Source organism: Schistocerca gregaria, chromosome 5 (assembly GCF_023897955.1).
Source record: "Schistocerca gregaria isolate iqSchGreg1 chromosome 5, iqSchGreg1.2, whole genome shotgun sequence".
NCBI classification, from domain to species: domain Eukaryota; kingdom Metazoa; phylum Arthropoda; class Insecta; order Orthoptera; family Acrididae; genus Schistocerca; species Schistocerca gregaria.
This window is the reverse complement of record NC_064924.1, coordinates 374,342,315-374,367,121: the sequence shown is the minus strand read 5'-3', so window position 1 is coordinate 374,367,121 and position 24,807 is coordinate 374,342,315. Positions and strand designations below refer to the sequence as shown.

The following is a 24,807-nucleotide window of genomic DNA, read 5'->3' as shown; positions in this document are numbered from 1 at the left end:
TCTATTGTCAAACCACAATTTATGAAAGATGTTTATATTTTATTAATAGGATTAAGTAGGAATAATTAATATTTGTCATGTTGGAAATAATTGTGGTAGCAGGGAATGTCTGTACCAAAGTATTGTTGGCAGGAGAGACCGCACATTGATATAATTTTAAAAAGGGCTGGAGAGACCGCGTATGGATACATTTTAAGAAAAGAGCGAGAAAAACCGCGCATTGATACATTTTATAACGGTAGCAGGGATTGTCTGCACCAGAAAGCATTGTTGGCGGGAGAGACCGCACTTTAGCTTTCGTAGCAAGTCAGTAGTAAGCGAGATGTGAAGCGAGTCGGTAGCAGGTCTGAAGCGAGAGGTTGAGAGGAGCGGTGTGCCTGCCAGCCACCAGCTAGAATTTACAAGAGATTATAAACGGATGTACAGAGACATCACCTAACTATTATTGTAAAAGGAACTAATATTATTGAATTATTTTTTTGAAAAACTCAAGACTACTGAAGGTGTATTTGTGCAATGTTAGTTGCAAGATTATTGTAAAAGGTAAGTCCCATTTGAACGTTTGTGAAAGCATTTCATTCAGAATATAATTAATTTTTGCCAGCAATATTGCATTACTGATTCTAATCCATCCCAAAAACCATCAACGTAAAACTTTTCAAAATTTTATTGTTGTCAAGAAAATGTTTAACTATGAATTACGTAACTTCAGTCAAATTAATTAAAGAATAACGTCAGCTTTGGTAATAATTACAGCCACTTATTGTGACAGCCCACCAGCAGCTAATAGAGTATAGTAAAACAGAGTAAGTATATTCGTGCCGCACTTCGATGTAGCAGTCAGATGGCGATCCAGTAACAGTAAAGAAGGTAAGAAACAGTTTAGCGTTATTGCAGGTAACGACTGAGGGCCACGACGACGACACATTCTATGTTTCTTCCAAATAATCAGAAAATCACTTTTAATAAGCAGCATTTAAATTTGTATGCGAAGATTGAGAAAGAGATTTAATTTCAAAGGGAAGATTTCATCTGTTATTATTAAGCAAGAGATAAAAATCCTAAGGGAAGGTTTCATAGGTTATTGTAGAAGGGAAAGTTGCGTAACAAAAGAGATATAGAGGAGACGGGAAGGTTTCACCATTAACACAGTAACATAAACGGCTGCGTTTGCAGAAGTGCTGCAGCTGCTTAACACGGAATGCCGGTGAATGGTGTCGCATTGTATACATCAATGGATCACGGCTCTGCGCTGCCCCCGATGGCTATCGTCAATGCTTTGGAGACGCTCAGCAGTATTACTCCTGTCGTCGTGGCACGACTTCAAGTCGTCGCTAGTACTGCTTGAGGTTACTCTGACAGCACCCAGGTTCGTCTTGGCCATCTCATGTAGCAGTATAGTGGAACGCGTCACTATGAAGTGTCTGCGTGGTGCTGACGTACTCCCATCTCCAGCAGGATCCACAAATCTGACTCCTGTGAAACAAGTGTGGGATCAGCCTGAACATAAGTCCGCCCCAGTGCCATTCAGGATGTTAATCTACAGTTCATCAGCTGCGGCCCGGGTTTATTCAGGAGAGAACACAAAGATTTTAAGACACCATTCCAAACCGAATCAGTTGCACACGTTCACGCCAAAGGGGATGGCTCGTACTGATATGTTACTTGCAAATTTGACACACATTCAACATGGGTTTAGAAAACATAGTTCCTGTGAAACACATCTAGTTCTTTATTCACATGAAGTGTTGAGTGCTATTGACAAAGGATTTCAGATCGATTCCGTATTTATGGATTTCCGAAAGGCTTTTGAGACAGTACCACACAAGCGGCTCGTATTGAAATTGCGTGTTGATTGAATATCGTCTCAGTTATGTGACTGGATTTGTGGTTTCCTGTCAGAGAGGTCACAGTTCGTAGTAACTGACGGAAAGTCATCGTGTAAAACAGAAGTGATTTCTGGCGTTCCCCAAGGTAGTGTTATAGGCCCTTTGCTGTTCCTTATCTGTATAAACGATTTGGGAGACAATCTCAGCAGCCGCCTTCGGTTGTTTGCAGATGACGCTGTCGTTAATCGACTAATAAAGTGAACAGAAGATCAAAACAAACTGCAAAACGACTTAGAAGAACTATCGGAATGGTGCGAAAAGTGGCAGTTGGTCCTGGATAACAAAAAGTGTGAGGTCATCCACATGAGTGCTGAAAGGATAAATCAGTCTAATCTAGAAGCCGTAAATTCAACTAAATACCTAGGTATTACAGTTACGAACAACTTAAATTGGAAGGAACACATAGAAAATGTTGTGGGGAAGACTAACCAAAGACTGCGTTTTATTGGCAGGACACTTAGAAAATGTAACAGACCTCCTAAGGAGACTGCCTACACTACGTTTCTCCGTCCTCTTTTTAGAATACTGCTGCGCCGTGTGAGATCCTTACGAGATAGGACTCGCGGAGTATATCGAAAAAGTTCAAAGAAAGGCAGCAGGTTTTGTATTATCGTGAAATATAGGAGAGTGTCACAGAAATGATACAAGATTTGGGCTGGAAATCGTTACAAGAAGGCGTTTTTCGTTGCGACGGAATCTTCTCACGAAATTCCAGTCACCAACTTTCTCCTCCGAATACGAAAATCTTTTGTTGACACCGACCTACGTAGGGAGGAACGATCATCACGATAAAATAAGAGAAATAAGAGCTCGTACGGAAAGATATACGTATTCATTCTTTCCGCGCACTATACTATATTGGAATAATAGAGAATTGTGAAGGTGGTTCGATGAACCCTCTGTCAGGCACTTAAATGTGATTTGCAGTGTATCCAGTGAATTCGTTTGGAGAAATTTGATTGCCATTTATTTCATTTTAACTCACGCCATTTCATAGCACGTGTACTTTCACCGAGTTAGTTTCTCTAACGCGCCATTTTTGTCGCTGCACTGCTTCAAAGTAATCCAGTTTTATTTAAAACCACCTGTCCTCAAGTGCATGTTTTGTAACCGTTTGATTTCTAGGCACTTGTGATCATGAAGTTACGAAACGCGCGTAAGTCTGAGGAGTTTCGTGCGATGTTTGTCTTGAAGCAGTCTTGTGTAAAAACTTATGATACAGGGAGCTTTACTTGCTGTGGTAACATTTCAAAAAAAAAAAAAAAAAAAAAAAAAAAAAAAAAAAAAAAAAAAAAAAAAGAGCTCAAATGGCTCTGAGCACTATGGGACTTAAAATCTGAGGTCATCAGTCCCCTAGAACTTAGAACTAAATAAACTTAACCAACCTAAGGACATCACACACATCCATGCCCGAGGCAGGATTCGAACCTGCGACCGCAGCGGTCGCGCGGTTCCAGACTGAAGCGCCTAGAACCGCTCGACCACTCCGGCCGGCTAACATTTTCATTAGTATTCTTCCATCTATAACACTTGTTTCATATTACTGTGTATCTAGCTGTGCATGCGTTCAGTTTAAATAATTGTCCAAATAGATCGGTGAACGCGTGTGTGTCAGACTCATGTAAGCCATCAGTAACAGACAACACGTGTTTGTTTTGGGATCCCTATCTTAGTTGGGTTCCTAGTACAACCATGCTTTTATAGAATACTAATTTATGAAAAAAATGTGCTACTTATCGATATAGCTTTTCCAAAAGACCACCGTCTTTTCAAATTTATACCACTTCTAGTTCCGTTATCTTGTCATCTTTCTAAAATTTAGTATGGTATTTGTGATACGCACGTATGCATTTCATTTAAGGTTAAGGTTTTCACAGCAGAACGATGTAGCTGTCACAGAACAGTGATGCAGATGAATCCATTGCACAACGCTTTGGTTTAAATTGAGTCGGTCTCATTCACATAACTTTTCTGTTCGGTTTCACCATATAGCGGAGATGTTGAGTCGCAGATAGCTACTACATATGTCTGGAAGTGAGCTTTTGGCCAACAAGACCTTTGTCGAAAATAAAATAGTGCACACACAGATGACCATAGTCTCTGGCAGCTGGAGCCAGATTGGCAGCTGCCCGAGACTGTGGTCACTTGTGTGTGTGTGTGTGTGTGTGTGTGTGAATTTGTCTATTTCCGACAAAGACCTCCTTGGCTGAAAGCTCACTTCCAGACATTTGTTGTGCCTGTCTGCGACACAGCATCTCCGCTATACTGTGAATTGCAACTATCGTTTTCATAATATTGTTAAATTTCATCCTGGATTTTTCATTGTTTGATTTTTTTCCTTTGAAGAGTTAGTCAGATTAGAAATTCCTGTTGGTCAAAAGCGTACTGAATGCGCTTTTTGATTCTGTGAATATAGTTCTATATTCTGTTTTATTGTGTCTGTATGTTTGTACGATTTTGTACGGCTGACGTTTCCCTTTTGTTCCAATTCATGTCACATTTCACAGCATATTGTATTTTATCGATATAATTGAACACAACTTATATTACAAGTGAATCCTTCTGGCTTTTCTCTTTTGTAGGTACGAGAACTTCTACATGAAGTGTTGCTTACATTCAAGGACTTCAGAATTTCCTAACAGTAATTCAACGATGATACCTCTCTACAAGTAACACCGATATAAGTGATCAATGGGAACGATGTCTGGTGTTAGTCACATTCTGCATAAACTGTGAACTTTAGTTTGTCCGCAATACCACTGTTTGCACATTTGTTTCTGATTTACATAAACTGTGCTGAGCTATATACCATTACGTAATAAGCAAACATGGAAATGACTAGTGCTAGACTATGTTTATCTTAAGCTAATGCATCGTGAGCAAACACTTTTAAATAAGCTTCGTTGATTGACGCCTGTAAGAAGGAATCCTTATAGTTCTGTAGCATTAGCTGCAGTAATTCACTGAGTACAAACATGTTCTCTTATTATGATGATTTTCATTTTCCTTTTCTTCCAAGATTGTGGGTTTGGTTGTGGTGGGACAGAAGGAGGGAAGGGGCAACGAGGAAAAGGAGAAAAAAATCTTCTACTGAAGAACACAGTTATTGTAAATAGGAATTTTATTGATCACAACTTGTATAAGAGATATGCAAACATTATCAGTAGTCGCTGTACTTCATTTTGTAAGGAATGATGAATAAAAATTCTACTGTACACAAAAAAATTTCCAAAAACAAGTAAATCCGAATGCCACAACTAAATACAAAGATTCTTTGGTTGCTAGCTGTTATGAAAGTCTTAGCAATGACTTGGTATTCCTTAAACATAAGAACATGGTAAATTTTTTTTGTAGGACGGTACATTAGTCATGAGACAGGTTTTGTTTATGACAAAAGACAAATTGCGATTGCCGTAGGGCATCTGTATTGCTGCAACCTGTGTTTAAACGCTGAGCTATGGAAGTGCCCGAAATTCCCATCACGCTTGTGTAGTATTCAATCAGAACTGCAAATCTTCAAGCGAGATGGGAACTTCAGCCCGAATCCTATATCAGAGGTATGCTGAAGGTACTCATCCTACAATTAAAAGTGCTTGTGTAGTATTATATACAGTGCATCTGTACATTATTCGAACAAAACGCTTTTTACATAAAATATATTTTGCACTCGCTCAGTAAAGACAAAGAAGAGAGTCAACTTGGGTATGTCATTCCCAGATAGAATAATTGTTTTGCGGGCATCGTATACATGATTTATAAACCTGGCAGCACATAGCAGTTCGGCCAGGCAACCATTTCAAACATTTTAAATGTTTAACGTCGTTATGACTAAGCACTTTTGCGTTGATCAACAATTCACAATTTAAAGACTAGAATTAGGAAGGATATTTCACTCTGACAAACTGCCTTCCTAAGAGCACCACGTTGAAGTACAAAGCCCACCAGTTAGTAACTTTCATCAACCTCTTTCTTTTATAACATTCCTATATAGTAGTCAAATTATATAGGACCCAAACTAGCAAACTATGACGAAGATACATTGTCAGTCGTCGAATTAGAAAATCAACATAACGCATACAAATAAAATGTATGTAATTGGAACAATAAAGAACAATTCTTGGAATGAGCAACTGCTTCAGTGTTCTAAAAGACACACAATATTAAAATGATTGCGTGTACATCGAATGACTATTCTGATCTGAGGGGAAACATACGAAATATATTTTAGAATAGTATTTTTATGCTATGTTATTGCTTCAGCTGAATGATATCCGGCTACAACGCTTTAAGAAGCTATGCCTACACTAATCAACGTCGCATATTTTTATTTTTGGTCCCAATAGAGTGGCCCAGATACTTTGGTATTGTTTACACTTTTTTTTTTACAGGACGGAAGTCGTACAGTGGACGGATGCGATCATCACAAACGATGAATCTAACCTAATTAAGTATAAAACATCAAAAAATCTTTGGGTTGAGTTGCAGTATAGAATAAGGCCACAAAAACAACCGACTCTTTCAGCTAACTATGAAAGAGACAGCAACAAGAGACATCTTTGGCGATTTTTCCTCTTTCTTCACCGAACTATTTACCAACCATCCCTAAGTAGTATTATTGTTGAGGTCGTACTTTCATTTCAGTGAATAACATTGTTTAGTAGTAGTGTTCACGTCCGTGCTTATTTCTCGGAGCCCATAAATTATTTTTGAGATACCTGCTGCTAGTTTTATATGTTGGAAGAACATTATTTTATTAACCTACAACCAGTTCAGAGAACTTCTTGTCATTTTGACTTAGATTCTATCGTTACGTATATAGTTTTAATTTTATGAGTTGTTCTACGTTTATCGTGGTTTACATGTTAATTTTGTTCTATATGGATTTAATGAAAATCAGTACAAGAATAAATATCCATTGACCCAATGAAGGAATGTCTGAAAATGGTTATATTTGTACAAAATAAACCTGAGTGTCAGGTTGTTGTAGAGTTACTGTCTCCACGTAGAAAAGATTGTGCCATAAAATGTTTTCGCTTACTGTAATGTAATGCTGTTTTGATGAAACATCAATTTTACGTTGATAATTGATGTATAAATTACGTAAACAAATCATCTCAATACAGAATGACGTTGTAGATGGCCAGTATTCTTTTAATGCCCACAGTGTTGTTTTTGGGGTATTTTAGAGGTGGAACTCTGTACCGTGTGAGACTGCATTGTTGGACTTAATATTTCAATATTATTTACACAGTTGCTGAAAAGATGAAAGTTGGCAAAGTGATAAATTTAGTTTTTTCCTTGAATGGCTAGAAATTTCTTTTTTATGACAGTTACATGAAAAAAAGAAAAAGTAACTGCAGCTCGAATATTAGAGAGACATAATACAATGTGTGTGAAGCTGTGCTGCTATCTTTGTATTAGAATTTGTTTACAGCCTGGACAATTTTATTAGAGTAGGGTAAATCACGCTGAATCTGCGTTATAGGAGCAGATGATTCGCCCAGTATCCCAATGTATGTGTCTCTGAAGCTTATCTGTGGTTGATTTTTCAGCGTACTCTTTCGGTTTTAGTGAACATATACAGCAGCGTATGCAATTTAAATTGAAAAAAAAAGTTTCTCCACTAAGAAAACAGCAAAAGCAGTAACTGCTGTAAAGAAAGACATTTTCACATTTCAAGACTTTTCAGTTGCAGATCCAGCACCCCATTCTCAACGGAATCGAGAACATTCAGAAAGATTTGTTCCCATGAACTTGTAGTTTAACTCTAATGACGTATGTTCTGTAACATCATCGTCACGATCAGCACTACACAGAGTTCGTCAGAAGCGAAGAAAAATATTCCGTACTCAGTCGCACATTGAGCTGTTAACAGCAAAGTGTTTCCCAGTGCTCCTATGTCGTTAAATGATAATGCTTCCCAACATACGACATAAGATGGGATATTTTTTTAATTTTTAATTTTTTTTAACACTTGATTGTAGTGCAGTCTGCCGCTCTTTCCGTTTACAGCTCAAACTTCACGTGACACGAGACAATAGCTATTGCCACTGCTAGCAACGCGTGGCTCACAGGTTCTCACATGTTTGATTGCACTGTACGACGTAACGAGTTTTTTTCCCCGCATCTTCCTAACGTTGGATGATACCGATCGGAACCTCGGTGCGTGATGTGACACATCGTGAGAAAATAATTTGTTCTTATCTCTATGGTGTGAAGTATATTCTTACGTGGTTAACTTTTTTCTTTCTTATTAACAGTAACTCTAGGAGAAACAAAAATAAGAATCTGCCCTGTTGTTCTTAGCAGAATGCTGTCCATGCAATATCTTTCCTCATTCACGACTCGCTCTGTATAACGTCGTTCCCTTGTGTAGTGACATACTCTCTAAACCTGATATTATAAATTTATTAAGTCTTCAACGTATTATGTCGCATATTTCCGGTGACTAAAAGCCCGACGGGAAGTCTGACTCAATGCCTGACATGTGTGGCTCGAATGACGACCACTTCTTAGCTTAACATTTCTGTAGCACATACACTGATAGTGACGAGTGTTCAACAATTCTGACACAGACCAAACATTTCAAGAGCAAAAGCTCAGAAACATATAACACAAAATTAATTGCCTTTACAGACTAGTTCTGGTAATATGAAATTAAAGGAAAGGAAATGCCCACTGTTGTCACTCATGATGGCTACACCACAAAATGTCTTCTCCTTGTTTGCACCAGTTGCCTGTACAGCTCTTGCAACACAATTATTTGGTGTGATAGTCAGCTTGTGCATTATCACATGATGTCTCCGATGTGACAGAGCCGTCTGTCACGGATGTGTTCACCTCTGAATTGTTATCGGTGTAGGCTCAAATTTTGGAAGGTGAGCTCCATTCTCTTCGATAAGAGATGTGCACTTGACCGTGTGACCGAGGACAGCACCGAAAGCTGGAGCTGGGGCTGGCAGCCGCGGCGGCCTCACGTGAGCGGGGCGCTGGGGTGCTGGCTCTCGCGGTGCCGGCGGAGGTCGACCTTGCGCTGGAACGCCTTCTCGCACAGGCCACACGAGAAGGGCTTGTAGCCGGTGTGCTTGCGCATGTGCGTGATGAGGTTCGACGATTGGCTGAACGCCTTGCCGCACACGACGCACTTGTGCGGCTTCTCCCCTGCAACAGAGGCGGGCGAGCACCGTGAGAAAGAACACTGGCGGGGCTTCTTCAGTCGGCAGCGCAGAGAAAGCAGGAAAGTGCAAGTAACAGAACTCGAGGACATGGCAGCCACCTCGAGAAGTTGCTGGGCAGCCGGATATCTGATTTGCAGGAAAGAGTGAAATTTGAATATAGACTGAAGCGCCAAATAAACTGGTACACGCATGCGTAATCAAATACAGAGATATGTAAAAAGGCAGAACACGGCGCTGCGGTCGGCAACGCCTATAAAAGACAACAAGCGTCTGGCGCAGTTTATTTATCTATTATTTATTTGTTTTATTATTTTATAAAAAAAATTGTGAATGAATGAGTGTGAGAATGTGTTAACTGTGATATGTATGACTGAGTACAATGTATATATCGTGTGAAAGTGTGAGCAAATGGAAAAAAAATAAAAAATAAAAAAAATAAAAAATTATCCAGCCAATGTCTTTTTAAGTCATTTAAAAGAAGAAAAATCAACACAACCAAAAAGCTATTGTTTTAATGTCAATTTTTATTATTGAAGGCGTAGCAGCATGGCTTGAACTTCTATCCTCAGACATGCAATCCTAGATGCCCTAATATATTCTCCAGCGGCGCAGTTGTTCGATTGGTTACTGCTGCTTCAATGGCAGGTTATCAAGGCTTGAGTGAGTTTGGTGTAATAGTAGGCGCAAGGACGATTGGACACAGCATCTCCGAGGTACCGATGAAGAGGGGATTTTCCCGTACGATCATTTCGCACGTGGACCGTGAATATTAGGTATCCGGTAAAATGTGAAATCTCCGAGATCGCTGCGGCCGGAAAGAGATCCTGCAAGAACGAGACCAGCGACGACTAAAGATAATCGTTCAACGTGACAGAAGTGCAACGAAGATTTATGCCTCACCTGGGCCCGTCAACACCGACATTGGACTGTTGTTGACTGGAAACATGTTGCCTGGTGAGACGAGTCTCGTTTCAGATTGTATTGAGCGGATGGACGTGTACTGGTATGGAGACAACCTCACGAGTCCGTGTACCCTGCAGGGGACTGTTCAAGATGGTGGAGGCTCTATAACGGTGTGGGCAGTGTGTAGTTGGAGTAATTTGGGACCCATGATACGTCTAGAGACGATTCGGACACGTGATACGTACGTAAGCATCCTGTCCGGTAACCTGTATCCATTCATGTCCATTGTGCATTCCTACGCAGTCCGACAGTTCCAGCAGGACAGTGCGACACCCCACACATCAGAGTGGCTCCAGGAACATTCTTATGAGTTTAAACACATCTGCTGGACACCAGAATCCCCAGACATGAACATTTTTGAGCGTATCTGGGATGCCTTGCAACGTGCTGTTCAGAAAAGATTTTCACTCACCCCCCCCCCCCCTCTCCCCTCCCTCTTTCAGATTTATGGACAGCCCTGCAGGATTCACGGTGCACGGAAATCTGCATCATTACTCCAGACATTAGTCGAGATCATGCCACGTCGTATTGCGGCACTTCTGCGTGCTCGCCCGGGCCCTACACGATATGAGGCAAGTGTGTCAATTTCTTTGGCTCTTCACTGTAACAAATTGTCTCCACATGCTATCCAGGTGTCGCAGAACTTGTAACACTGACATATTGTGCCATTAATATTACTGTTTTATTATTAACATCTTGTCAAAATTATGTATATTTTTTGCGTTGTTTACAGTAGTGACGAATACTTTTGTGTGTGCTGTACACTGAGATGATAAAAGTCATGGGACAGCGACAGGTACATACACAAATGGCAGTAGAATCACGTACACTGAGGAAGGGTCTTGGCGGAGCTGTCATTTGTACTCAGGTGATTCATGTGAAAACTTTCCGATCTGATTATGGCCTCACGACGGGAACTTCCAGCAGAAGGGTATTGAAGCTAGACGCATGGGACATTCCAATTCGAAAATCTTGAGGGAATCCAATATTTCGTGATCCACACACAGTATAAAGAGTGAGCCGAGAATACCAAATTTCGGACATTACCCCTCACCATGGACAGATCAGTGGCCAATGGCCATCACTTAACGACCGAGAGCAGCGGCGTTTAGTTGCGTTGTCAGTGCTAACAGACAAACAACACTGTCCGAAATAACCTCAGAAATAAATGTGGGACGAAATTTGGCTTTAATGGGCTATGGCAGCAGGCGACCGACACGAGTGCCCTTGCTAAAAGCAACGCCTGCAGCGCCTCTCCTGGCCTTGTGACCATATCCGTTGGACCATAGACAACTGATAAACCGTGGCCTATAGTGATGAGTTCCGATTTCTGTTGGTAAGAGCTGATGGTAGGCTTCTAGTGGGAAGCACACCCCACAAAGCCATAGTTTCCCACAAAGCACAGTACAGGCTGATGGTGGCCCCATATGATCTGTGTCTATATGGAATGTACTGAGTCCTTTGGTCCAAATTAATCGACGATTGACTGGAAATGGTTATGTTCGGCTACATCGAGACCATTTGCAGTCGTTCATGAACTTAATGTTGCCAAACAATGATGGAATTTTTATGGATGACAATACTCTAGGTCACCGGGTCAGAATTGTTCGCGATTGGTCTGAAGAACATTCTGGAGAGTTCGAACGAATTATTTGTCCAGTTAGATCGCCTAACGTGAGTCCCATCGAACTTTTACGGGATATAATCCAGAAGGTAGATCGTGCACAAAATACTGCACCAGCCACACTTTCGCAATATGGGCAGCTGCTGTAGAGGCAGCGTGGCTCATTGTTCCTGCAGGGGACAATGACTCGATTATGCCGATTTGCTGCTCTACGCAGGGCAAAACGAGGTCCGACAAGACTTTTATTGCTCAGCATAAGTAAGAGAAGGTGTTGGTGCTAATTATTAATTCATGCGTAGGATGATGGTGATTACTGTCTGATAGCATCAAACGTCCGGGCTATTAGCGCCCGTAAATGAAGTAAGCAGAGACGAGGTTTATGAAAAATAATAAACTTTAAATCCAAGATGTGTCAAAAACAACAATGTAAAGTTCAAAACTGACATTTTAAGATTCATAAAAAGGCACCTACAAAATTCATGTTTAAGGATTGATAGGTACTAATGTACTGTTAGGAAATGAAAAACTGGTGGATAGTCCCTCTCTGTATAGGAGGTGGTTGTGGCGGCAGAGTAAAAGTCATAAGGGTGTGTAGTGAGGGCGCTACTAAAGGCGCTAGCCTTTAGACCATCTGTGTGGAAGGAAGTACATTTGCTGCGTAGTAAGCTAGAGGGAGGGAGAGGGACTTCCACTACTCTGTCTTCCAAGACTGAAAGTCCAGCATTTCGCAAACTGCGTAAAACAGAAATTAAATAGTGCAACAGTTTTTATAATTGGTTCATAGAATAGTGGAGAATGATGTAGAAGTATGAAATAGTCTGGCTAAAAGTCTATAAGTAGTTTCCACAATTGGCGCTATTATTCATAATTTTTACAGGCCGCAAGAGAATATATGTGTGTTTGTATAAAACTAAGATGTAGAAATTATGGCGGACTTAATTGCAAACACTTTTTGAGGTTTTGCAAGAAAAGTGAATTCTGAACTAAAAAACAGAAAACCTTAGTAGGTACACTTTATTCTACATAAGATGTACACCACATCTATCGTTTTCTTCCCATTCGGATAATTTACTCGTGGCGCCTCAGTTTTATTTATTTACTTTGAGTTCATAAGTTACGCTGTGCGGCGATAAAGGACACCCTTGTAGATTCCTTGTGTCATTCTTCTGGTTGCTGTACCATCGCGTGTCTCGGTGCTGTTATCAGCGTACAGACTATGAATTACCTTCTTAAATGCTGAGGGATGCCGTAGTCTCCTAAACTGTGAAAGGTAAAACCTGTGGAGAGAGACGAAGAGGTGAATGCAGAAAGCATGTTCAAATGGATGTAGGTTGTAGTAGTTATTTGTAGAGGAAGAAGCCTGGGCATGATAGATTAGCGTGAACAGATACATCGAATCAGCCTTCGGACTGAAGACCACAACAACAACCGAGCGAGGTGGCGCAGTGATTAGCACACTGGACTCGCATTCGGGAGGACGACGGTTCAATCCCGCGTCCAGCCATCCTGATTTAGGTTTTCCGTGATTTCCCTAAATTGCTCCAGGCAAATACTGGGATGGTTCCTTTGAAAGGGCACGGGCGACTTCCTTCCCCGTCCTTCCCTAATCTAATGAGACCGATGACTTCGCTGTTTGGTCTCTTCCCCCAAACAACCCAACCCAACCCACAACAACAATAGTCAGTAATGATCGTGTAAGAAAATCAGCTATCGTGTTGTGACAACCTAAGCGCAGCCGTGAGCCGGGAGAGTGCGGTGAGGGAGTGGCAGGGATTGCAGTTGCTGCGTCGGTGGCGGCGGCGGCGGCGGCGGCGGCGGCAGGTGGTAAGGTCGAGGTCCCTGGTGGCGCGGCAGCTGGCCGTCTGTCCGCTGCCCTCGCCCTGCCATGCGGGCGCCGCGCCGTGCGAGCCTCAAGGTCCGCGCCCAACCAGGCCAGCTCAGCTAAGCCGCCCGCTCAGGTGTCGGCGCCTACGCTCGCGCCTCATTACCCACCCGCATCGCGCGTTCCAAACCAGATTCGCTGCCTGTCCGAGATTACGCGAGGGCAACGACGCCGGCAGGACTCGAGGGTCAGCTACTGCCGCACTCTCGCTTTTCGACAAAGGATCTCATAGTTTCAACAGCGCAAGAGTGTGGGTGTTCCAAAAAATCAGTTTAGTCAGCTTAGTGACAAGTTTGTTAGCGTAGCCACCACGCGCACCAAGGACGGAAATATTAGTATTGTAAGTAACAACCACATTTTCTGGCTGTAATGTATTTTTTTTTTTCCAACAGCTTTTCGCCGTTTTACTCGTCTTCAGTTGAATCTAGAATGATACAGATTTGTTTTGGTATTTGCTCATGTCTCTTTTTTTTTACGTAAACAAGTGCTATTTGAGTTAGGTCGCACTGTAGTTTCACTTACGAAACGTAAGCACATATTCACATTACGAACTTTCTTTCTCACAACTTTCATGTTCTTTGCGCTAATTGCAGTGGAGTACTATTGTTTGTCTGTCGCTAGTTGTAGAGATTTAACCTAAAATTGATTTGAAGTCCTAGCTAATGTTTTTTGCTTTATGATCTTTCCTATGTGCTTATGTTTTTTAGGTGAAATGGTAGCATGTGACCAGATGAGAGGAAGCACAGATGCCAGCCAAAACTCGAATAACAGTAAGTAATCACAGTATATAGAGGATCTATACAAGAGCGATGTACTCGAGGACAATATTATGGAAATGGAAGAGGATGTAGATGAAGATGAAATGGGAGATACGATGCTGCGTGAAGAGTTTGACAGAGCACTGAAAGACCTGAGTCGAAACAAGGCCCCCGGAGTAGACAATATTCCATTGGAACTACTGACGCCCTTGGGAGAGTCAGTCCTGACAAAACTCTACCATCTGGTGAGCAAGATGTATGAGACAGGCGAAATGCCCTCAGACTTCAGGAAGAATATAATAATTCCAATCCCAAAGAAAGCAGGTGTTGACAGATGTGAAAATTACCGAACTATCAGTTTAATAAGTCACAGCTGCAAAATACTAACGCGATTTCTTTGCAGACGAATGGAAAAACTAGTAGAATCCGATCTCGGGGAAGATCAGTTTGGTTCCGTAGAAATGTTGGAACACGTGAGGCAATACTGACCCTACGACTTATCTTAGAAGCTAGATTAAGGAAAGGCAAGCCTACGTTCCTAGCATTTGTAGACTTACAGAAAGCTTTTGACAATGTTGACTGGAATACTCTCTTTCAAATTCTAAAGGTGGCAGGGGTAAAATATAGGGAGCGAAAGGCTATTTACAATTTGTACAGAAAGCAGATGGCAGTTATAAGAGTCGAGGGACATGAAAGGGAAACAGTGGTTGGGAAGGGAGTGAGACAGGATTGTAGCCTCTCCCCGGTGTTATTCAATCTGTATATTGAGCAAGCAGTGAAGGAAACAAAAGAAAAATTCGGAGTAGGTATTAAAATCCATGGAGAAGAAATAAAAACTTTGAGGTTCGCCGTTGACAGTGTAATTCTGTCAGAGGCAGTAAAGGACTTGAAAAAGCAGTTGAACGGAATGGATAGCGTCTTGAAACGAGGATATAAGATGAACATCAACAAAAGCAAAACTAGGATAATGGAATGTAGTCGAAATAAGACGGGTGATGTTGAGGGTATTAGATTATGAAATGAGGCACTTAAAGTACTAAAGTAGTTTTGCTATTTGGGGAGCAAAATAACTAATGATGGTCGAAGTAGAGAGGATATAAAATGTAGACTGGCAATGGCAAGGAAAGCGTTTCTGAAGAAGAAAAATTTGTTAACATCGAGTATAGATTTAAGTGTCAGGGAGTCGTTTCTGAAAGTATTTGTATGGAGTGTAGCCATGTATGGAAGTGAAACATGGACGATAAATAGTTTGGACAAAAGAGAATAGAAGCTTTCGAAATGTGGTGCTACAGAAGAATGCTGAAGATTAGATGGGTAGATCACATAACTAATGAGGAAGTATTGAATAGGATTGGGGAGAAGAGAAGTTTGTGGCACAAGTTGACCAGAAGAAGGGATCGGTTGGTAGGACATGTTCTGAGGCATCAAGGGATCACCAATTTAGTATTGGAGGGCAGCGTGGAGGGTAAAAATCGTAGAGGGAGACCAAGAGATGAATACACTAAACAGATTCAGAAGGATGTACGTTGCAGTGGGTACTGGGAGATGAAGAGGCTTGCACAGGATAGAGCAGCATGGAGAGCTGCATCAAACCCGTCTCAGTACTGGAGACCACAACAACAACAATCACTTATTTCCGTAGAAACAAGCATGAAATATTTTGCAATCTACAAATATCGCATATCAAAACAAATATGTATCATTTTAGATACCGTTGAAGATGCCTCAAAGTAAAAAGGCGAAGCGCGCCTGGAAAAAAGAAATCGGAAAAAAACATTGCAACAAGAAAAACGCGGTTTTTACTTACAAAACAAAAATTAGTTCAGTGAGGTGCAAACACCGACTATATATTGTCTTTGACGCAAGATAATTGAAAATAGACGAGTATATGCTAAACAGTAAGTAAATGCAAAGTAAACATAAAAGAACTGTGTGTGTGTGTGTGTGTGTGTGTGTGTGTTTGTGTGTGTATGTGTGTGTGTGTGCACTAGAGGATGAGGCGGACTAGGAGACCGACAACTTGAGCAAAGAATTCTACTCAGTAGAAGTGATGTGAAAGCAACGGTAGTTCTTAATAGTCAAAACGTTTGCAACATCAGTGGCTTGCAAGATAACTGTTTCCCTTGTAGGCTACGTAGTAAATTAAAATAAATTTCATGTGGCATTGTTGCTCGAAAATCCCATTCTAAGGGGAGGATTCAGCCGCCTAAAGGAAACTGTGTTCTTCCTCTGCCCCTTTTCCTGCGGATTTGCGAAAGTTATGTTGTATGTGAGTGTAATGAATGCGCGACTAATGTAATGTTATGTTTATGTTATATGATGATGATGATGAGATAACGGGGAGGGTCAGATCTTCTGACTATTTCTCTCGAAAGACACTAGGTTTCTGCCGAGCTTAACATCCCCAGCCGACGGACGTATCACCATTAATAGTGCCACATGCCCACACTTCATGACACTCCAGACCGGTTTGGTTTTTAACACAGGGCGCTGGAGTTAAGAATGATCATCAGGAACTTTACACTACCCCTCTTCCTCCCCTTGTCGGCCAAACTCTGGCAGTGAAATTTTCATCCATCATCAGGACTCGAACTGGCGTAACTCCGACATAAGCGACACCGAACAGGCGTGCACTATAATCTCGGCTATGGTGTCGAGTATTTAATACGCTATCATAATTCACGATTAAGTACCAAAGTATAGCGAAGTATTGTTTTCAAATGTGAAATAATATTTCCTGTATGAATAAAAAAAAGCACTCCGTCTTCAGGACACAAGTGGCCCATCGGGGCCATCCGACCGCCGTATCATCATCAGGTGAGGATGCGGATAGAAGGGGCGTGTGGTCAGCACACCGCTCTCTCGGTCGTTATGGTGGTTTTCTTTGACCGGAGCTCCTCAATTGGCATCACGAGGCTGAGTGCACACCGAGAAACGGCAATAGCGCATGGCGGCTGGATGGTCACCCATCCAAGCGCCGGCCACGCCCGACACTGCTTAACTTCGGTGATCTCACGGGAACCGTTGTATCCTCTGTGGCAAGGCCGTTGCCCCTGCATCAATACACTGTTCCTAATACACAGGGTGTTACAAAAAGGTACAGCCAAACTTTCAGGAAACATTCCTCACACACAATTAAAGAAAAGATGTTATGTGGACATGTGTCCAGAAACACTTAATTTCCATGTTAGAGCTCATTTTAGTTTCGTCAGTATGTACTATACTTCCTCGATTCACCGCCAGTTGGCCCAATTGAAGGAAGGTAATGTTGAATTCGGTGCTTGTGTTGACATGCGACTCATTGCTCTATAGTACTAGCATCAAGCACATCAGTACGTAGCATCAACAGGTTAGTGTTCATCAAGAACGTGGTTTTGCAGTCAGTGCTATGTTTACAAATGCGGAGTTGGCAGATGCCCATTTGATGTATGGATTAGCACGGGGCTATAGCCTTGGCGCGGTACGTTTGTATCGAGACAGATTTCCAGAACGAAGGTGTCCCGACAGGAAGATGTTCGAAGCAATTGATCGGCGTCTTAGGGAGCACGGAACATTCCAGCCTATGACTCGCGACTGGAGAAGACCTAGAACGACGAGGACACCTGCAATGGACGAGGCAATTCTTCGTGCAGTTGTCGATAATCCTAATGTCAGCGTCAGAGAAGTTGCTGCTGTACAAGGTAACGTTGACCACGTCACTGTATTGAGAGTGCTACGGGAGAGCCAGTTGTTTCCGTACCATGTACAGCGTGTGCAGGCAGTTGATTGGCCTCCACGGGTACACTTTTGCGAATGGTTCATCCAACAATGTGTCAATCCTCATTTTAGTGCAAATGTTCTCTTTACGGATGAGGCTTCATTCCAACGTGATCAAATTGTAAATTTTCACAATCAACATGTGTGGGCTGACGAGAAACCGCACGCAATTGTGCAATCACGTTATCAACTCACATTTTCTGTGAACGTTTGGGCAGGCATTGTTGGTGATGTCTCGATTGGGCCCCATGTTCTTCCACCTAAGCTCAATGGAGCACGTTATCATGATTTAATACGGGATACTCTACCTATGCTGCTCAAACATGTGCCTTTGCATGTACGACACAACATGTGTTTCATGCACGATGGGGCCCCTGCATATTTCAGTCGAATTGTTCTCAACAACATATCCGGTGACCGATGGATTGGTAGACGCGGACCAATTCCATGGCCTCCACGCTCTCCTGACCTCAACCCTCTTGACTTTCATTTATAGGGGCATTTGAAAGCTCTTGTCTACACAACCCCGGTACCAAATGTAGAGACTCTTCGTGCTCGTATTGTGGACGGCTGTGATACAATACCCCATTCTCCAGGGCTGCATCAGCCCATCAGGGATTCCATGCGACGGAGGGTGGATGCATGTATCCTCGCTAACGGAGGACATTTTGAACATTTCCTGTAACAAAGTGTTTGAAGTCACGCTGGTACGTTCTGTTGCAGTATGTTTCCATTCCATGATTAATGTGATTTGAAGAGAAGCAATAAAATGAGCTCTAACGTGGAAAGTAAGCGTTTCCGAACACATGTCCACATTACACATTTTGTTTCTTTGTGTGTGAGGAATGTTTCCTGAAAGTTTGGCCGTATCTTTTTGTAACATCCGGTATAATAAATCTTAAGTAAATAATAATTCAAAATGATATTTTGTTGTTGTTGTATTCTTCTATCTGAAGATTGTTTTGATGCAGCTTTTCACGCTAATCTATTAGTACAAGTAATATCATCTGTGCATAACTACCGCAGGTTACCCCACTTGTAGCTGCTCACTGTATTCAGCCTGTTCTCACTCTACAATCTCCCTCCCTTCCTCCCCCCCCCCAAAAAAACCTTCATTTCATTACTTAAATGATGATTTCTTAATGTCCAGAATGTACCCCATCAGCTTCTTTCTTCTTTTAGTCAAGTTCAACCACAATTTTTTTTCCTCAGCTCGATTCAGTACCTCCTAAATCGATCGATCTATTTAAACTTCAGCATTATTTTATAACAGCACATTCAGAAGCTTCCATTTCCTTTCCTGATATGCCTATCATCCATATTACACTTCCAGACAAGACTACTGTGACAAATACATCCAAAAAAGATTTTTAACACAAATTTATATTCAATGTTAACAAATTTATCCTCATTTAGAAATAATTTTTCTGCTATTGCCAGCCACATTTTTATATCCTCTCTATTTTGGCCAGCATTATTATCTTATTGCCCAAATACTAAAACTCACCTGGTACTGCTTTTGCTGCCCCATTTTATAATGCAACTCCCTTAGTTACTCTTTATTTAATGCAACTGCAATCCATTTCGCTTATTTTATTATTGTTGTTGTTCGGAGTATAACTTCTTTCTTAGACAGTGTTTATTTCAAGCCCTTTGGCATTTCTGACAGATATACAGTGTCAGTGGGAAACGTCAAAAAATTTAGTTCCTCTCCCTGTTCATTAACCCCTTTCCCAAATGTCTCCTTCCTTGTTACTGTTTCCTCAATTTACAGATTGACCTACGTGGGCGATAAGCTTCAAACCTGTCTCATTCGCAACTACTGCCAGTGTATCATGTTCTTCGACTTCCATGTCTGCAGTCTGGTTTGTGTACAAGTTGTAAATAAGCTTTCGCTAGCAGTAGTATATCCGTACTACCTTTAGAATTTTGAAGTGTGCCGTCCAGTAAATAGTATCAAAAGCTTCCTCTCAGTGTACAAATAGTTTGTAGCGTAGGTTTGTCTTTCTTCGACCTGTCGTCCAAGATAAGTCGTAGGGTCAATGTCGTATTACATTTCTCCGGAATGCAAACTGATTTCTTTAACCACGTAAAATTCTTGGAAAATGTTGGTACAGTTATGCGAAGTATGTGGCTAGTTTCAATGTTCTTTACAGCTAGCGCGAAACGTAATTCATAGTTTTCTGGTAGCTGTTATCTGGTTGAAACTATGGTAACTTTTTACTCGTATTTAATAATTTAGGCCGTCCATAGCAGCACCGTATTAAGTACGGTATGGATTCATATAACTTAGTCCAAACCTTGTAATTTGAAAAATGTTCCGTTGTTCGCCCAGGCAAACACCTCGCTTCCCCGAGGTACAGCTTGTTTACTGGGAGACATAAAATATACACGAATTCAGTTCCTCCGAGTCATTTTAGTAGCTGCGACAAATCTCTCGAGGGACACGAGAAACCCTGCAGCCCCGTGCAGGAAACAAGTTGTTAATTCGCCGGCGCGAGCAATTGCGTGAGTACTGATTACTTCGATAAGAGGACGCAATAAACGTAATGGGGCGAGCCAAGCCGTCAGTGGCCGCCCGGCAGGGCCCAAATATTTACCCGCCGCCACGGCGGCGGCTTCGGGGCGTCGTGTTGACGCTGCGCGGGCTGCCTGTTTTGCCGCGCCTCAGCTGTCAGCCCGGCTACCAAGCACGGGGCCCGTGATACCTTTGGCAGAATTACTGCTCTCCCTAGCTGGCCCCTTTCCGGGCCGTAAAGAAAGCCGGTGTGTATGTGTGTGTGGCGGGTTCTGCGCCACAACACAGTAGTGCAAGGTTTTGTTGGCGCCGGCACTCTTGAACAACACGGAAAGCTACGTTGTGCGATGTTTGCAGAGGAAACAAATTATCCAAGATTGCTTTGTGACGCAGACTTTGGTTGTGAGGGCAGTACGCGCCCGCAAACGCAAGCCGGGCGGTACTGCCAGACCGTGAAAGTGAGAACCCGTCTACGGCGGCGTGTGCGTCGCTCTTGTTAGCTCCCGTTACTCGGAAACGAGATCGTAATCATCAACAAAATTGAAGTAAAATGGAATCTTCCTTTACTTAAACCTTTTTTCCTCAATGCGCTGCACTCACTCGAATCTATTTCAGGCGGCCTCGAATGAAATTATCGACCGAGACGGCACAGTCGTTTAAGGTACAAGACTCGCATTTGAAAGCAACACGGTTCGAATCTCCGTGTGAGATTTAGCTTTTCAGTTTTTCCCTTAAAACAATTTAGTTGCAGGCTGGAATGATATCTTTGACCGGAAGTTGGAGGTTTTTCTTCATCTCGAAAGACCTCGCCGTCTTAGAATGGAATTACGTACAGACTTAATCGAAAGGTTTCATTTAAAATACATTTGCACTACCCAGGACAATGTTTCACAGAGCAGTCAGTGGCGATACGTAACCACGCAGAGGCAATTTCTTTGCAAACAGCTCTTTTCCTAATCCATGTTACCGGAATGTTTTTGCTTCTCTTAACGTATATTTACACCTGTTTCAGTTTTCAGTATTAATTATGATACACCGAGTGATTTCAGCAAGGAAAGGAAGGAAATGAAAAAGCATCTGGCGAAACAAGATTATTTTTTCTCGTCGTGCGTAATTCGAGGGGCGTTTCATATTGATTTGTGCTTTAGATCTTCCCATCACTCACGGCGCGCCATTTGACCCAACATTAGGAGCTGCAAGTAACGGGTGGTTCAAATGGCCCAATGGCCCACAGCACTATGGGACTTAACATCTGAGGTCATCAGTCCCCTAGAACTTAGAACTACTTAAACCTAACTAACCTAAGGACATCACACACATCCATGCCGGAGGATTCGAACCTGCGAGCGTATCGGTCGCTCGGTTCCAGACTGTAGCGCCTAGAACCGCTCGGCCACACCGGCCGGCAGTAACGGGTGGTTGTACTTAAAATGCAGCTACTCAAGGATGGCCAAAATGGGCTATAATTATCACACAGCTGCGAAACTTGGGTGGTATTCCAATGCGTTAATACGGAACCGATTTGCGCTGGAAAAAAAATTACCTCCAATTCTTCAAATCTGGCGCTATACACTGTTTGTATGACGGTACGACATCCACGCTGTTAGTTGACAAGCCACAACGTGAGTGAACAGTATGCCTAACGAGGAGAGAGACGGTGCACCGTCAGAGAAACTGTTTTGCGTGAACGGCAGCAATTACGCTGCTATATTGAGTGTCGCTGACTGAAAGGTCTGATGGGGAACCCGTCATCATTAAATGGTTCAAAGAATGTATAATGAAATGAGAAAACATGGGTGAGCGTGGTTGGCCCCTGGAAGAGGAAGGCGTCGTATTCCAGTGGAAGTTATTGGCGAGGTTGCTGTTGCTGCAAGTGACCACGTAGCACGTGCCGCAGGCAGTGCTAATGCTCGTGTAGTGTTGCGAGAACTGTCCATCCCGAGGTCAACAGTACGGAAAGTTTCGCGTTCTATATTACACTGGTACCCTACAAGATCCAGACGGTAGAGCAACTGAAACTTCATGACCCGCAGTAACGTTCTGAATTTGCTCTTCGATTTATGGCTCGGATCGAAGTTGATGACAAGTGACCAGGCAATATTCTATGGAGTGACGTGGCACATTTTACTCTACAAGGTGCAGTGAATACACAGAACTGGCGAACTGGGGCACTGTTAAACCGCGTGTTTGCGCACGAAGAGCCATTGCACTCGTTATATGTGACTGTGTGGTGGGGATTCACAAGCACCTTCATTTTCGGTCCGTTCTTCTCTGAAGAGAATATATCCAGAGGGCCTGTCAGGTATACTGTGACGTCTGCACGTTATCGAGACTTTCTACTAGTAATATGTGTTTCCTGGAAGAGTGCTATTGTTTGGAAACCACTGCTTTCATGCAAGATGGGGCAACACTTCATGTCGCTTGCCTTTCAAGGAGCGTCTTATCTCCAGAGGTTTTCCATTTTCATGTCCTGAGCCGGCAGCTGTGACCGAGCGGTTCTAGGCGCTGCTGCTTCGGTCGCAGATTCAAATCTTTGCCTCGGGCATAGATGTGTGTGATGTTCTTAGATTAGTTAGGTTTAAGTAGTTCTAAGTCTAGGGGACTGATGACCTCAGATGTTAAGTCCCATAGTGTTTGGAACCATTTGAATTTTGCATGGCCTGCAAGAGCACTTGATTTGAATGCATGTGATTTTTGGCTCTGGGGATTTACCAGGGATACGTTAGATCTCTTCTTGGTCTGAAGGCGAATGCACAGGAATCCGTTGCTCAGTTGCACCAGAGCAGCTGCGAACAACTGTTGATAACATCGTTTTATAGATGTAGCAACTCGTCGACGTCTCCGATGCTCATATTGAACAAATTGTGTAAGCGGTGGACAATAACAAAATCAACATTATGCCTTTCTCATATGTTTTACCTTACCCACCCACATCCCGTTCCTAATCCATTACGTATGGAAAAATTCTAACCCTCTTTCTTACATTTACAGCGCCAGATTTGCACCTGGTGGTCAAATTTAGAACTAATTTTTTCCAGGCTAAGTAAGTTCTAAATTAACACATAGGAATATCTACCAAGTTTCGCTGCTATACAATAATTACGAGTAAACGTTTTCGTTATTTCCAACATCGCAACGGGTTAACGTCTGGAAAACGGCCAAAAGAAACCTACTATCCTGACTGCTTGATTCCAACGGTTAAGCATGGAATTCTGCTGGTTTAATCATTACTCTCAAAGGCCGGTTTACAGTCAACGATTATTTGAATATTTTAGGTCATCAGATGGACTCCGGGATTCAAATGCTGCTCCCCAACAATGATGCCATATTTCAGGACCATAACGAACACATTAACACAGCCAGGACAGTACAGTGGTGGTAGGAGGAGTATGCAACTGAACTGCAGTGTCTTCCCTGGCCAACACAGTCCCCAGACTAATATTATCGAGCCTCTGTGGACAGTATAGGAGCACAGACTCCGGAGCGGATTTCCGCCTCCCTCATCACTACAGGGCATAACATTCCACTGGAGACTATACAGTCGTTATATGCCAGTATTCCAAGAATTATCGCAGCTGTATTACAGGCAAATGGAGGTCCATCCCTTTATTAATAAACCATTCCCAAGTAAGTGCACGTGCCACATTATTCTGCCTATCCCCTGAATATGTGTTAGATATAGTTTACTTTCGATTACACTTGTTTTGCGAGGAGCCAATAGACCCGTTGGGTCACCCTGAATTATGATTTCTGTAATGGTCGCAGATTAATGCAGGTATATACCAAGATCACTTCCACTCCATCAGAGATTACTTCTACACCATCAAAGATTACTTCCACACTTTCTAATAACCTCCAAATCAACTGGACATTAAGAAGCAACCATTCTTTTTTACTTTATTCTTATCTTTTGAGGATGCAGCAAAACTTGTTTCACCTTGGCCTGACAAAGGATTCTTTGGCCTTGTTAGGAAATCCCTTGAGGCGAATTCCTGGCTGGGTTCTACGTAAATCGTCAGGCTGATATCCTGCTCCGTCCTCATCGAGGAGGTGTTAGGCTTTTACGCATAGCGATTAGGGAAATCACGTAAATCTTAAAACAGAGGCCAGGCGGAGATCTGAAGACCACTCCTCGAATACGAGTCGGATGTTTTAACCACTCGCTCATCGAGGCGATTAGGCGAGGAAGCTCGCATAATGATTAATTTGATATCGGTCAGGTAACGTTTCTTAAGATGA

The 24,807-nt window shown here is 42.3% G+C and overlaps 1 protein-coding gene across 1 annotated transcript in view; it reads right to left on the bottom strand.

Moving 5' to 3' along the window:
• Positions 1–4,992: 4,992 nt before the first annotated feature.
• LOC126272531 (zinc finger protein 358-like) overlaps positions 4,993–24,807 on the bottom strand; it is a 126,000-nt gene continuing 106,185 nt past the window's right edge. Inside the window, exon 6 of the mRNA XM_049975444.1 lies at positions 4,993–9,050. Within this exon, the coding sequence (XP_049831401.1) occupies positions 8,863–9,050 (188 nt within the window). The 3' untranslated portion in view covers positions 4,993–8,862. The remainder of the gene's footprint in view (positions 9,051–24,807) is intronic.